The following is a 14265-nucleotide window of genomic DNA, read 5'->3' on the forward strand; positions in this document are numbered from 1 at the left end:
TGGAGTCTGATGATGAGGAATAAATGATCAGTGCAGTGATGCTTCTACTCTGAAGGATTTCACAATCACGTAATCAAACTGGCCAGGAGACAAAAAAAAATGTGAAGCAACTCCTCCCATTTCACACTAGAGGAAAGCAGCAACGTGATACAGTGACGGGTCTGAGCTGACGAATGAAATCAAATTAGCACATTAGGTTTATGACGATATCGAGAGTCCTGTACACCTTCACAAAACCAAATGACGTTTATGCAACACAAAGAGTCAGCGGCGCAATAAAATCACATCAAACTGCGGTGAAGTGCAGCCCTCACATATCGGATCCACAGTGTGAAGTAAGGCATCAGATCTGCCGGTCAGAACAAAGTGCTGACCGCTCTGAAATCATCACAGACGGCTCCACTGCCTCTCTTCCTTCCTTTCCACAATAAAAAATAAACGTTCAAGCGTGCGTTTACACCAGATAGTAAACCTCCCTTTGCTATTGTTCACATACACGGCCGTACAGAAAAACCTTGAAAACATAGTTGATTACAAATGTTCATGATTGACATTTTTTAAAAAAGTTTCTCATTACAATAGGAATGTTACTCCTGGTACAAGCAAGACTTTTTTTTTGAAGGGTATATGAAAAAAAGAAAAGAAAATAAGCTTTTTGTTGTGTATATTTACAATATGAACACAGATGAATAAAGATAATGTGCAAATCTGATTCCATGCAAGTTGTTGCATAATGTAGTTTAGGTGCTTGAGTGATGTAAAGAGGGACTGAGGGAGAGAAAGAAATAAGACATGGCTTCAAAAATGACTCAAACTGCACGGCAATAAATCGTCACACACCCCCCAGAAACAAATTCATCATTCCACACACCAACAAGAAAACATTCACACTGGGAGCATAAGACAAAAAAAACAACTAACTAAAGCTTATCTTAGTAGCATCTTGATGTAAAATGTTGAAGAATTAACAACAAAGTAACAACCAAACATCATGCTCCAGTAAAACACAGCACCTTATTATTCAAACTCAAATGAAACGGTAATACTGCCAAGTTAACACTACAGTTAACTTCATGGGAGGTGATGATAACCAGAGGTCAGAGAAAACTGCAGCCAGTGGTTTATACACTGTTATGGGTTTGATAAGCAAAACGATCAAGTTTTTTTTTTTTTTTGTTCACCTCAACAAATCAAAAATAAGACTTCTCAAGATGCCCGTTAGATATTTCCTAAAAGCCAAGCACAAAAACAAAGCGTCGAGGAACTTGAATAATGTAACAAGTGCAATGCAGTGAGGTCCATGTGCAAAATCATAAACTTACAAAAACCCACCACGTCACTGAACATGAGAGCGATGGTGAAATCTTTGGGCGAAGGCGATTACAGACGATGCTCCAAACAGCACAAGCACTTTTAGACAAAAAGAGTTGAAAGACGAGGAAAAACAAACAGCATCTGTCACAACTTTGATTATTTTAGTTTTTTTTATCTTAATACGATATTAATTTTAAACAAACAAATAAATAGGGAACTTGGCATTTAAAAGACGAGAGAGTGTAGCATCGTAAATACTGCAGCTCAGGATGTTCTTCCTAACTAAAAACACACGAGGACAGAAGAGAGTTCTCTGCTGCCTCTCGTCTTCAAAAAAGACGACGATTTAAAAATGTTTCAAAAGGAAACGTGTGATGTCACACTAAGGCATTGACGTTTACAAATGGGCGACAATGTGACAGGAAAATAAATACACACCATCTTTTCCCCTTGACATAATAATAATAATTACAGGGCTTTTATCTTTTGGCTGGTGAGAAAAGAAAAGGATTGTGATGGGAGGGTGAAAATGCAGAGGCTGAGAAAAGTCCGGTCTGCACCTCAGCCTCTCTCCGCTTCCTCCTCTGCTGGCTGGGCAGTGTCTGTGCTCTGACCTGCTCAAGAACAAGACCAAAGACTTTTTCCTTTATGTTGGTGCCTGAGAGGCCAGAAGAGGGAGAGAGTGATGGAGCCGTCCATGTGGGCTTTAACAGTCTTGCAATGATGAGCAATTAGTGTTAATGTTTTGCCGACCCTGTGCCACCGGTACCAGCACACGCACACACACACACACCACAAACGGCCCAGTTTAATCCTGACCTGTCAGCCAGGCCGAGGCAGACGGATCACGGCGAGGAGGAGGAGGCGGCTGCCGCGTGGTATTTGACGAAGGCGATGGCTGCGAGCTCTTTGCAGAACTCCTCGAGCACGATCACCCCCTCCAGCAGAGTCATGTGGTCGATTCTAAAACGGGGGGGAAAAGACGCGTTAAAAGACCTGCAATGGCAAAAGTTAGCGGCGGGGACGAGTGCAACCGAACTACGTGGAAGTACGTACGTGACGCCCTCGGGTTCCAGGCCGAGTAGTCTCTTCCTCACCAGCAGCAGTTTGGGTGTGAAATCTGGGATGCGGTGAATCCTCAACATGAGATCTCCCACCACCTGACACATGCAGCAACACACGCTTAGTTACCAAAGAACAGACTCTAGAGCTTCAGTGTGGAACTTCTTCCACCTCCATTAGGATTTCTGATGAATTCTAGGTGCTCTCTTACCACCAAAACCCCTCCACTACTCAGATGCAGTTATTCCTTCAAGCAGTAGAATTCACGTTTCATGGGTGGCTGTCTGCAGCTCTCTCCAGTGCTTTTTTTCCATTGTGGTTTTCCATTACTATAGTACTTCCTGATTGTGGGCAGGGTCGTTATAGCACGGCTACAGAAAACTGCCGTGACATTGATTTATATGCATCACAAACAAATTAGTGATGAGCAGTTGTTTTCAGTGTAACTGAATCATTAGAATCAATTACAATCATCACTTACTTCCGCAATATAACAGTATAATATATACTGTGCTTCCATCAGTTGTGACGTAAAGGTGTATTACGTCCTGTGTGAGGCGTGACAATGGCTGCGTCAACATGGCGCGAAGTCATTCGGCAATGACGATCAACGTGAAAATTAGCTGCTGCCATCGACCTCTGAACTACACCGTGTGCTACTAGGACAGATTAATAGTAATAATAATACTACATTTGAATTGTATGTGCCTTTCTAACACTCAAGGTCGCCTTACATATTAAATAATGACATTGCAATGAAAAGGACAATAGAGAGGTGCTGAACATCCTCCAGAAAGAAGCAGGTCAAGTATCAGCACGTAGAGATGATTCTTACGAAATATCTGCATCAGGTAAGAGCCGTGCAATCTCACCCATGACTACGTTTTGAAACAATAACACAAAAAACCTCATTTGTTCTCTCTGTGTTTGCCGTCAGTGGTGGGTCGGTAAAGTCAAGCCACGGCTGCTGCAGACGGGAGTCTTACCCTGACGATGACGGAGAACAGAGACCTGCACCCGGGGGCTAGGCTGATGTAAGGGTCCAGCAGGTACTCATGAAGGTGAGGGTGTGGTAACAATGACAGCTTGGACAGCACAGCGGTCACCTGCAGGTTCACATCATAGGGCTGGAAGACAAGACGAGACATCGAGTAAAAACCTGCATCTCACAGTGAAAATTACTACGTTTCCGTCCACAGTGAAGTGAAGCTTTGTTTGCGATGTGTTTTAAAAGTCCAGTTTTGGTCGGACTAAAACACTCTTTTTTTTTTCTCATGTCATATAAACATCCCGACTGCCATAAATAAATGAAGTATCACATTAGTCAGAAACAGGATGAATATAACACTTGGCATTTAGAAAATCAAAAGAAATATTTAAATTCCCCAAAAGGCACAAGAAGTGCATTTTTCCTCTAAATCCATGAGTCATCTTCTTATTCTACCCAGCGTCATTTGATTTTAGTTTACAAAATGAATCAGCTGCTCCTTTTCTTTCCCTTGTTTTGTCTGGAAGCTTTTTTGAGCTGTGCTCATCCTCAGAAGATCACATTTACACTCAGCTGCACTGACGTCGCTGCATTTGAACGTATGGAAATAAGAATCACGGCTCTTATTTAGAACAAGATGATGTACATGCAGCAGGTTTATTTATTCACTGGAATCTGATCAAACAAGATTAACCAGTTCATCTCACAGAGAGTTACCATCTGAGAGTCACTGAGTTTTATTTATCACTGATCATCACCAACCTGTTCTTTGTGCTCATTTTATTTCAACGGTTTTTACTTTAAATGAATTGTGAAACAATTCAACATGTATTGAAACAGACATTTCACCATTAAGGCCCATGATTCAGAAGGTTGCCAGGGTTACCGTGGCTCCGGGATGAATCAAACTGACCTGATCTAGGATGCGACCCATCCGGTCGAAAAGAACCTTGAGGAAGTGGCCTTCAAAGAACGGCAGGTCCAAGTTACACTTCTCAAAAGGCTTCGGGTTTCCCCTCCAGTCCCACTGGTGACACACTCCACAATAGTCCCTGAACTGTGGGGAACAATTATCACAAATAATGAGCAACTGTATCTCACAGTATTTATTTATTAATTAGTAAGTTAAAAAAAAAAAAAACTTGACTGAGGTCTGGAGTTTGATGCCAACTGACCACAGCTACTTCCTTATAACTGTGCTGGCAGAGTGTGAATACAAGGGTATGAAGTAAGTGTGATAGGAATCATGCAGCATATATTGCAGATGTGCTGAATGAATGTTATTAAACTGGGATTTCGTTTGGATTTCTGGTTTGCAGTTCTCTCCTCTTTGAGTGTGTGCGGGCGTGGTGTGGGTGTGTCTCTGTCTGTGAGTCTCTCAGGTGGATGTTGGCAACCAGGTGACTCCCTGTGAGTGGTTCATTTAAGGAAGACTTGGCTCAACGTGAGTGGATGAATTGATGTGGGCCAGGACTATAAAAACCCTCCTGGACTTCCTGCTCACTCTTTCCAAACAAATACTTTGTCTGCGTGTAATCACGATGATGTTGAGAGTAGTATTAGTTAGTTATAGGTAAGTTTGATGTGTTAAGGTAAGCCAAGGAAGCTGTTTGGTGTATGGTATAAAAGTTAACTTTCAATGTAGTGTTGTGGCTAAATAATTTAAAGGTAGCCGTAGAAGCAGAGAGAAGCCATATTTGTTTCACCTTTTCTCCTGTCTTTAAGTTAGTAGCATAGGTAAGTTGCTTTGTCATTTATTTTCTGTTTTCTTTACTGGAGGTAAGATTAGGTTCATTTAAGAAGTGATTTTGGAATTGCTCTTCTCTGAAGTCAGTAAATAAAAAACTTCACACTTTGTTAAACAGACCTTTGACTGTGGTTTCCATACACCAGGGACGTAACAATGAATGTGTGTGTGTGTGTGTGTGTGTGTGTGTGTGTGTGTGAAAAGGATGAATGACAAAAGTGCAACGAGCTACGAGAGGTTACAAGACGAGAAAAGCACAACACTGACCAATTGTTGAGTATATCAAAAGCTTCACGAGAGAGCAAGAGCTGACCTGTCTGTGTGCGTCTCTGAGGTAGGTGTCATAGCCTGTGCCTTCAACGTGATACGATGACTTGGCCTCGTCAGGGACCAAACACAGGAAACTGCAGGAATAGATGAACATGTTAAGGTTAAAAACTTTAAAAAACGACAACAAACTGAGCAACACTATTCATGAAGAATCGCGAGAAGACAAAACACCTGTTGACAATCTTGTGGACCTCTGTTTTCCCGTCAGACTTGGAGTGGTCCGGACTCTGTGGAGGAGACGAGCTCAGCCAATCAGAACCAGACAGTCGGCTGTCAGGAGAGACGTCGTCACCAAATAGAGGATCCTCCTCAAGATCTCTGTAGAGCAAAAACAAATGAAAGTAGGTTTGTAATATTGTAATTAAGTCATTTTTTATCCATTGGAACATTTAGAATTGTGAAAATAAACTGTATGTGCTGTTAGCAGTTTATTGTTTCTGAGTTGTATTGTGTTTATTTTACTAGGTCTGTTTTATGATTTGGGGGATTTTTATGAACAGACAACAATTAAGTCGTCATTTATGAAAACCATGAGATTAGACAAATCTCTCACACAGTTTATGTCTTGATTGGGTTAGAAAGACAACAATAAACAAAGTAATTGTTGTTTATGGTCCTTCTCCTTTGGTTTACTGCAGTATGTGACTGACTTGTACCATCATGACCCCACTTTATTACAGTTCAGAGGATTCCCACTGACTGGACACACAGCACTGAATAAATGCAGAGGAAGTGGCAGGACGTCTAATAAACACAGGTACTTAATGCATTCATTTTTATTTCTGTTGTTTCTGTGTCTGTGAAAAGCATTCCCCCCAAAAAAGTGCATGTGCAGAGGCAGTTCAGCGAAGTCAGAGACGGGTCCTTACACGGCATCTTGTGGCTGGCCATTCTCGAGGGGCTCTCGCTCCTCCTGTGGTTTGTTCTCTAGGTAGTTCCTCTCCTCTAGGTTACGCAGCACCAAGCTGTGGAGGATGTGCTGGTTGGGTTTCTGCATCAGCTGCTCAAACAGCCTCAGTGTCATGATGCTGATCTGAGAACGGGGAAAACGGGTTTAGCTTTAACTCTTAAATCCACAACCACATGCCAGACATTTGCTCACTGACAGAAACGTAAACAGTGGCTGTTTGAATATCAAAGAAACAATTCCACTTTTTAATGTGATGAAAAAGTAGCGGCTCTGTCAGACACTAATTAACATTCATCATATGATTCACTAGAATGCAGAAGCTTTGAAGGGCAGGCAGCCAATTTGTCCGACATTGAAGATGCTCACATTAATGTCATAAAGGAATATGTTCTAAAAATCAGCCAGTCACAGATGGTGTTAAAGGGATAGTTCAGGTTTTTTGGTTGGATGAGGTATTTTACAAAATACCAATAGTGAATTTGCAGAAGATGCCACAGAATACAAACTACATCTGTTTAAATCAATGTCTTGAGAATACATTCACAATAAGACCGATTGAAGTTTGCAAAGCAGAAAATTAGTGATTTTACATCACGGCACACAGAAGTTGTTTTTCTGCTGCTGCCTCCATCAGTATGTTCAAATGTTGTGGTTACATTTTCTTAAGTGACACAATCTTATTAAACAAGGCAGCAGTGGAACAGTGGCTCATATTCTATAAACACTTGTGGTGTTGAGTGGACAGCTTTCAAACTTCCAGTTGGAAAAGGCTGAGATAACGCAGTGAACATATTCTTAGGATATAAAATTAATTTCATTAGCCTTTTGTTAAGTGGTTAAACGATGTCCTTCTGTTCATGCTGACAGTCATGTTATCAGTGAGAGCAGGTGTCTGGGCCCCAAGCTTGTGAATGAAAATACCTCAAACATCCACGTTAAATACCTGAATGATCCTTTCAAGGGTACACACAGTAAAATCAAGTATGTGATAAGAACCTCATCTGACAGGTGGTCGCAGTGCTCAATAAGTCGGTGTCTGAGTGGGTTTTGGGCAACAGTTGCTGAAGTTTCTTGGTCTTTTTCTTCCCCCAGCAGGAAGTAAACCATCTCCTGTAGCAGAGCCTCCGACGTCACCTGCCTGATGATCCTGTTCAGCAGGGCTGTGGATGTCAGGATGCCAACCTCAGACCTACGTGGACCAAAAAGCAGACTTTGTGAGTTAATGAGGAGTCACAACACACAAGACGGCAACAAGAGTTTCAATACAAGACGTTTGATTGATGACTTACGTCTGCATAAGCTGTGGTTCCATCACAGACACAAAGAATCTTTCTCTCACTGCTTTTGCCATCACTGTAGCTGCTGACTGCAAGACAATGAGAGCGAGAAAAAACCTGTTCAGTCTTTTGTGACGTTCAGATACAAAAACAAATCATTTGGTGTGTTCTTTTATTCAGCCAGTACAGCCACAACAATAAGATGCATCATAACACAGTTAGTCAGACATGGTGAAGGACCTTGTGAGCCTCCTTGATGAGTTGGTCACAGTAATCTAGCCAAGACAGGAAGGAGATGAGAGGCCTCTTCCCTGTGAAGATGGCAGCATCCTCCTTTAGGTTATATACATCCAGACTGAAAGAGAGGGCAAAAAAAATATGAACGATTGATAAAGCTCTTAAAATAACTGACATGAAAACTTCCGATGATGACAAATGAACACTAGTGAACAAGAGAAGGAACTTTACCCCCAGTTGACTGCTTCAACTGTCTCAATGTCTAAAGGGTCCATGGACTGTGGCAGAGCTTTATAGAAGGAGACCAGTCTGTCGGTCAGAAGCTCACAGAGCTCAGTGTTTTCAGTTAAACACTTGGCAGCAGCAGGCTCTGGTAAACTGACCAGCAGCATCAGGCCCTCACACGCCTTCACCACTATTCTGCCATCCTAACAAAATATGTGAAAGACAGATACAATCAAGAACATGGGTCATATATACCAACTTTAAGCCCACAGCCCTAACCCTAACAAAAATACATGACACACTTAACCTAAATTATAGGTTACTCACAGGGCTCTTTGTGAGATTGAGAAGAGACGTGACGAGATCATAATTGCTGCCATTATTGTTGTTGTTGGTTGGACTGGATGTGGCAGCAGCAGCAGCAGCAACCTGTGATTCCTCTGGGCAGCCAGGCTGTGCGTCTCCCAGAGGCTGACCAGTGTCTGGAGCCTTCACTTGCTCTGCTCTTTCAGGACTCTTTGTTTCAGGTCTCCTTGTCTTGTTCTGCAACCAAAAAAGAAAATAACACACTTTCTGAACAATGTGCTACAACATGCAACAGGGCTCGTGCTGGTGTCACAGCAACTTACCTCAAGGAAGAAGTTGACAAGATATGAGTCCTGCTTCAGTTTGGCACAGACTATACAAAGAAACTGAATCTCTTCGTTTTCTGTAGGAGCAGCGAGCACCTCCCCACACAGACGCACCAGTTTCTAACAAAGTAATGAAGCAACCACGGAATGAAAAAAACATTACTAACAAGTTTAGAATTTCTCAAAGTACTGAAATCCAAACTGCAACACTTCTCACCTGCACAGGTCTGTGGACATTGATGTGTGGTAGGAGAGGCTGACGAATGTGTGCTAGTAGCTTTGTGTAGAAAGTCAACACCTGCTGTTTCATCCCTGGTGGACACTGATGGAAAATCATGCAGTGTTAGCGTTAGACCTTATTTGGTGCTGTCCATCAAAATAGATGTATCCACAGCCCATGTGGAAATGCATAGCTTTTGTGATATGTGTATGTTATTTTTAAGTTACAGTAGTACATGTACAAATAGTTACTTAAGCATGGCTGTCTTACATCAGCTTTGCCCAAAGTGAAGAGCGTCTCCAGGATCTTATGGTGTAAGAGATACTCCATACAGGGTCCTGTCTCTCCAGACTCTCTTTCCCCTTCTTCCTGGGTTAGGATGTCCAGCATCTGTTCCAGGTGGGATGGGATATTGGTGTCTGTGACTGGAGCTTTGTCATCTAACGGGGGATAAGGCAGACAAGTCAGAATCTCTGTTTGTTCGTAATCTAATGACAGGAGAAAAATGTACCATTTTAATATGCAAAGGTTGTTTCCTTACACAGAAGTACTCTAGTAATGAATATTACATTAGATTCTGAACATGAACTTGCCAAAAAGACTTGAAAAATTAGTTGCTTAAATTGACTCAAAAATTGACAATTCTGAACAAACAATGTCAGCAGAGTGACTTCACAAGCAAGCTGATATGTTTTCATAACATTTAATGTTTTGTTTTTTTTGCTGTAATTGGTGAGTATATACATGTATACATATATATATATATATAAGGATTAGATGTCAGTCAGTTCAACCAAACGTTGTCGAAACATAACATAAATGGTTTAACAATAGATAGATGTATGCAGATACCACAGTTGAGCACAAAGGAAATACTATCATGGACAGCTGGGCTGCTTTTGTCCAGAGTTGTTTAAGTCTACAGCTAACTCAACCAGGACAGCATTCCCAGCATACTTCACAATTGTGAAAGGTCATTTTCTTAAGCCAACTGTTTAGGATTTTAGTGAGTTGCTATGTGTATATTGTATATTAAGAGATAACACAATAAGGGTATTAATTTGATTAATCAACTACAAGTACATCCGTATTTGTTACCAGTACATACAATTTAAGAATATACATAGTAAAAAAAAAAAGACAAAGTTGAAGGCAACCTATAGTACAATTATCTACCTCCAAGGATATCATGATCATAATAGGTGTGCATTTATGTTTTCAGACTTTTCTTACCTGAAGTCTCAATGTAATAATGTGTAATAGCCTTCCAGTGATAGACAAAGTCCTCCTGCAAAGGCAGTGAAGGGGCAAGCTGAAAGGGATAAAAGATAAATTGTTAACACAAGCACAGGAAGGTTATGGCCCTTCTAGCCTAATCCTCTAGTTTCCAGAAACAATTTATCAATGCCAGGATAAGTTAGAGTCAGGACTGCGGTCCAAGACACAGCCAAGACTCTCTAATCATACAGGAGTAAACATTTCCCCTTCAAAAATATTGAAATTGTAGTAGATATAATAATTGCTGATATACGAGTTATTTCCCTGTGCTTTTATATGCTTTAAGCAGTCGGGTTCACTTGCCAATCAATCAAATTCCTTATGAACAGCCTTGGAACAGGTACCAGACAGGTCACAGCTGCATTTTGGCTAGTTGGCTAGGTAGCTAGCTAGCGATTATTCAGAGGTTTCTAACAGCACTGGTGCATAACCAGCAGACTATCGCTAATAATGACGCGAGGACGTTTGCGCAACGACAGGCATTGACCTGCTGTATTATTTCGAAACCACTACTCATAAGACACCGCAGTTTGAAACGGGATAGCTAATTAGCTAGCCACGATTTTAGCTTATAGCTTCTTGCTATTCTCATGAACCAACGTCGAAGGTAAAGCCGCTCAGATTGTCGAGCTACGTTCATGACATGCTCCAGTTATGGAAAATCCAAATAATAGACGTGTAATAGAGTGGTTATAAACAGAGACACGCACGTATAAACAATAAACAGGAAATGAACACAAACACAAAACGCTAACATTAGCGTGGGCTAGTTAGCAATGTACCCCAATGCTGACGTTACGTTATGTTGTGTCTAGGAGCCCAAATGCACCCTTCACACGTATAATACTATATTAAATATAAGCAAGCCAGAATATAAAGATATGTTTAGATTAAAAAGAAACTCACCGCTTCCACCGCATGCTGGAGGATTGACGTGAATTTGGAGAACATTTTATTCTTCGACTGGACTAGTTTCTCTCGAGAAGACCTAGAGAATTCCTCTATCTTCTTCTTCCTGTTGTTGCCGCCTCGATCCAGATTGGATGTTTCATGCAACGACCCTTGTAATGAAAGAAAAAAATGTAAGCTATAAAACCGTGACCACGTTGGACTTATGAGGCCTGGCACTAACCACTGTAAACAAGACGTCTACAGACTCCAGTCAGGTACGTTCACGCGCTTTGGACACGGTGGCACTTCCCTCGCCAAACAATACTAATGTAAACCAGCAGGGGGCGCAAGGATACAAGACATTGCCTGGCGTATAATTAACTGACGACGAACTTTGTATACAAATTGAGCGAGACACAAATTCACACTCAGTAACGTGGTCTACGACTAGTATTTTCTGCATGGAAACGAGAATCAATAACTCCACTTCAAATATAACAGCAAGCATCGGACTTCGATAAAGCAGCAAGCAACACAAATGATGTGGAAAATCCCAGTGAGCGAGTGGAAAATTTACTGATTATCCTCCTCACGTGACAAATTTAACTCAGAAATTGCAGCATAGAGGTTGATGTGAAGCAAAAATGACACTGATTTGCTGGACAAAGTCGACAAATTCAACGTTTAACATTTCCGTTCAAATGGCTAATAGACGAATCGCTACATCAATAAATATGAGGAAAACATTGCTCCAGAGCGACTGACAACTTCATGTCCAGTCATCATCTTAGAGGGAAAAAGTAGGTCAGCTGCTTGAAGGTGCAGGTGACCCGGCAGCAGTTGAAACACATTTCACTCAAATATTCTATGCACACGTTACGTCCGTAATTGTGTAACTTTATGTTCAAATATGGACATATAAAGTTGTTGGAAAAAGAGAAGGATGCTGTCTGTTCCAGGACACGCCCTGTCGCTGGAAAGTGCTCACTCCATCGCGCAGCCTGGTCTAGTCTCCCAAATGGCAGGACTGTTTCCTCCCTGCCTTTAATCCCGTTAAACGACAGCCCCCCAAAAATAATTATATTATAGATGTATATAGGCTATCAGGTTGTTTTTACTTCCCCATAAACTGCACCGCGGGCATCTCCTCCTGTTAGTCTCCGCAAAGACAGAATTGAAGAAAGAGCGAGGCTGTACCTACCGGGCATGTCTGCTGCTAGAGGTGAGTATCTTTTGCCGCAGAAGCCTTCATAACAACACATATATGGATGAAAAAGCTCTTGAATGTGTATATAACTCGATGGTGACGGGTTTCAAGCATGAATGCTGTGGAGAGCAGCAGCCTGTTTGCGTCGTCTTTCCAGAGGCAGTGATAATGACTGTTATTATAAGAAGGTTACGCCGGTGCAGAGCTGGAACTACAGCGTCCACTGCTGCAGCCTTTTGTGGACAAGCCTACAAGTTATGATGTTGATGTGAACACTGTGCATTCTGCTGCACGCCTGCTATAAATAGATGACACCTCTGTGATTTCTATGAAGTTGTAACAAACCCCCTCTGATTGCGGTTTCCCTGGACATTTGGTGCCCAACATCTTTTCTGTGCAAAGCTCCACACTTGTTTGTTGCTTGAGTTGACAGGGAGACTGGGTGCATTTCTATAGTGTTTTGATTGCGTGAAATTATCACTTGTCCAAGGCTTTAGTTGGTGAGGTGATGGTGAAGTGCCATCTTTGTGTTAGTAAAACTCTACAAACTTATATCTGGTGCAACAGTTTTTGCTATGTGTTCATGTCTTGCCAGATCCAGAGCTGCAACAGCACAGTTGATAAATACACTACTAATCAATTATTGGAAGTTCTCTACTTTAAAAATAAATATAGTCTGCTTTTTTTCCTGCTTCCTGTGGACAAAGCATAGTCAAAATAGGAACATAATTCACTCATACTTCCAGTTATAAAACATTCAGATGGCTGCTGGACCAGTCAAATTCATCATGGCACTGAAAAGCATGAAAGAAGAGCCACACACCTTAGACCTCCCATTTAAGTCAAGTCAATTTTATTTATATGGCCTAACATCACAAGCACAAGTTGCCTGGAAGGGCTTTACAGTCTGTACTGCAAGTGACATCCTCTGCCCTAAAAACTCCACAAAAACCAAAAAAAAAAAAATGAAATGGGAGAAACCTCAGGAAGAGCCACATAAGAGGGATCCCTCTCCTAGGATGGACAGTAGGTGTCACATGTACAGAAACAAGCTCAGCAGATTAGAAACAAAACATCAAATTTACATAGAGAGGAAACATAAAATACAACAGAAGCTAATAGCAGAGACAGATGGTTACAATAACCGTAACCACTACTGGTATTAATATTAATATCAATATTAGTATTAATGAGGATGTGTGGACACAAGGCTACCTTTAAAGAATCTTAATGGCCAGTGATGTTTTGAGCATTTTTATGATTTAATAGCATTTTATGACCCAGAAAGGTAGTTAAATAATCAATAGATTGACTTCCAGTGCAGTCTGTTGTTGTCACATTTTTATATTGGAACCTCGCCAGAGCAGGTACCAAAATAGGCACCAGGTATCAGGTACTATCCCTAATGGAAAAGCAAAAAAAAAAAACCCACAGAATTGAGCCGAGCCGTGCTTGAATTGTACATTGGTAAAGTGCCGTAAGTCGCAGCCTTGGCCAGGACCAAAACAACGGATATCTACACAGACTGCAGGTGGACCATGTCTGTTCCAAGCAGGTGGACCATCACTACATTGACTGTGCTCTCAGGCAGAAGAGATAAAAACAGCCTCCCACTGTTCATGCTAGAGGTTTTGATCAGATTATCTGACTGAGTGACTGAGATCTGGATAAAAGCAGAGAATTTTCAACATTAACATAAACCCAGGGTTATTATACGATATCAAATCTGCATCTGAATTCACCTTGATGGTCTAATCCAGTCATTGGGTGATATCCCATCCTTACTGTATATAAAGTCTCTAGCTGTGCGGTACAGTAATGTCACCTCCAAGCTACAGTACAGCAAAATGGCTCTGAACTCCCTCCATTGCTGATGCAGCTCACCCTCTACGTCCTCCTCATGGAGATCGATGGAGCTCAGAGCCCATGTGCCGTTTGACAGCCCTC

At 41.5% G+C, this 14265-nt stretch overlaps 2 protein-coding genes across 2 annotated transcripts in view; one reads left to right on the forward strand and one right to left on the reverse strand.

Moving 5' to 3' along the window:
• Positions 1 to 1532: 1532 nt before the first annotated feature.
• fhip2a (FHF complex subunit HOOK interacting protein 2) lies at positions 1533 to 11369 on the reverse strand. Its single transcript, XM_044046504.1, has 17 exons — positions 11127 to 11369; positions 10176 to 10254; positions 9213 to 9382; positions 8940 to 9044; positions 8720 to 8842; positions 8418 to 8633; positions 8097 to 8293; positions 7869 to 7983; positions 7641 to 7717; positions 7348 to 7540; positions 6311 to 6474; positions 5613 to 5759; positions 5425 to 5515; positions 4278 to 4421; positions 3363 to 3503; positions 2371 to 2474; positions 1533 to 2277 (listed from the first exon to the last, which is right to left on the reverse strand). Exons 1-17 carry the CDS (start codon positions 11169 to 11171, stop codon positions 2160 to 2162), a joined length of 2229 nt encoding a protein of 742 aa, XP_043902439.1. The 5' UTR covers positions 11172 to 11369; the 3' UTR covers positions 1533 to 2159.
• A 750-nt stretch (positions 11370 to 12119) lies between these two features.
• The window catches only part of ablim1a (actin binding LIM protein 1a), a 39668-nt gene continuing 37522 nt past the window's right edge, over positions 12120 to 14265 (forward strand). Inside the window, exon 1 of the mRNA XM_044046497.1 lies at positions 12120 to 12333. Coding sequence (XP_043902432.1) covers positions 12318 to 12333 — 16 coding nt within the window. The 5' untranslated portion in view covers positions 12120 to 12317. The remainder of the gene's footprint in view (positions 12334 to 14265) is intronic.

Source organism: Solea senegalensis, linkage group LG15 (genome assembly GCF_019176455.1).
Source record: "Solea senegalensis isolate Sse05_10M linkage group LG15, IFAPA_SoseM_1, whole genome shotgun sequence".
NCBI classification, from domain to species: domain Eukaryota; kingdom Metazoa; phylum Chordata; class Actinopteri; order Pleuronectiformes; family Soleidae; genus Solea; species Solea senegalensis.

Coding starts and splice junctions, on each gene's coding strand:
- fhip2a (XM_044046504.1), bottom strand. CDS start 11,171: ATGTTCTCCAAATTCACGTCAATCCTCCAGCATGCGGTGGAAGCG. Junction 5,760..6,310: donor GGCCAGCCACAAGATGCCGT/GTAAGGACCCGT, acceptor TTTGCTCTACAG/AGATCTTGAGGAGGATCCTC. Junction 4,422..5,424: donor TCAGAGACGCACACAGACAG/GTCAGCTCTTGC, acceptor TGTTCCCCACAG/TTCAGGGACTATTGTGGAGT.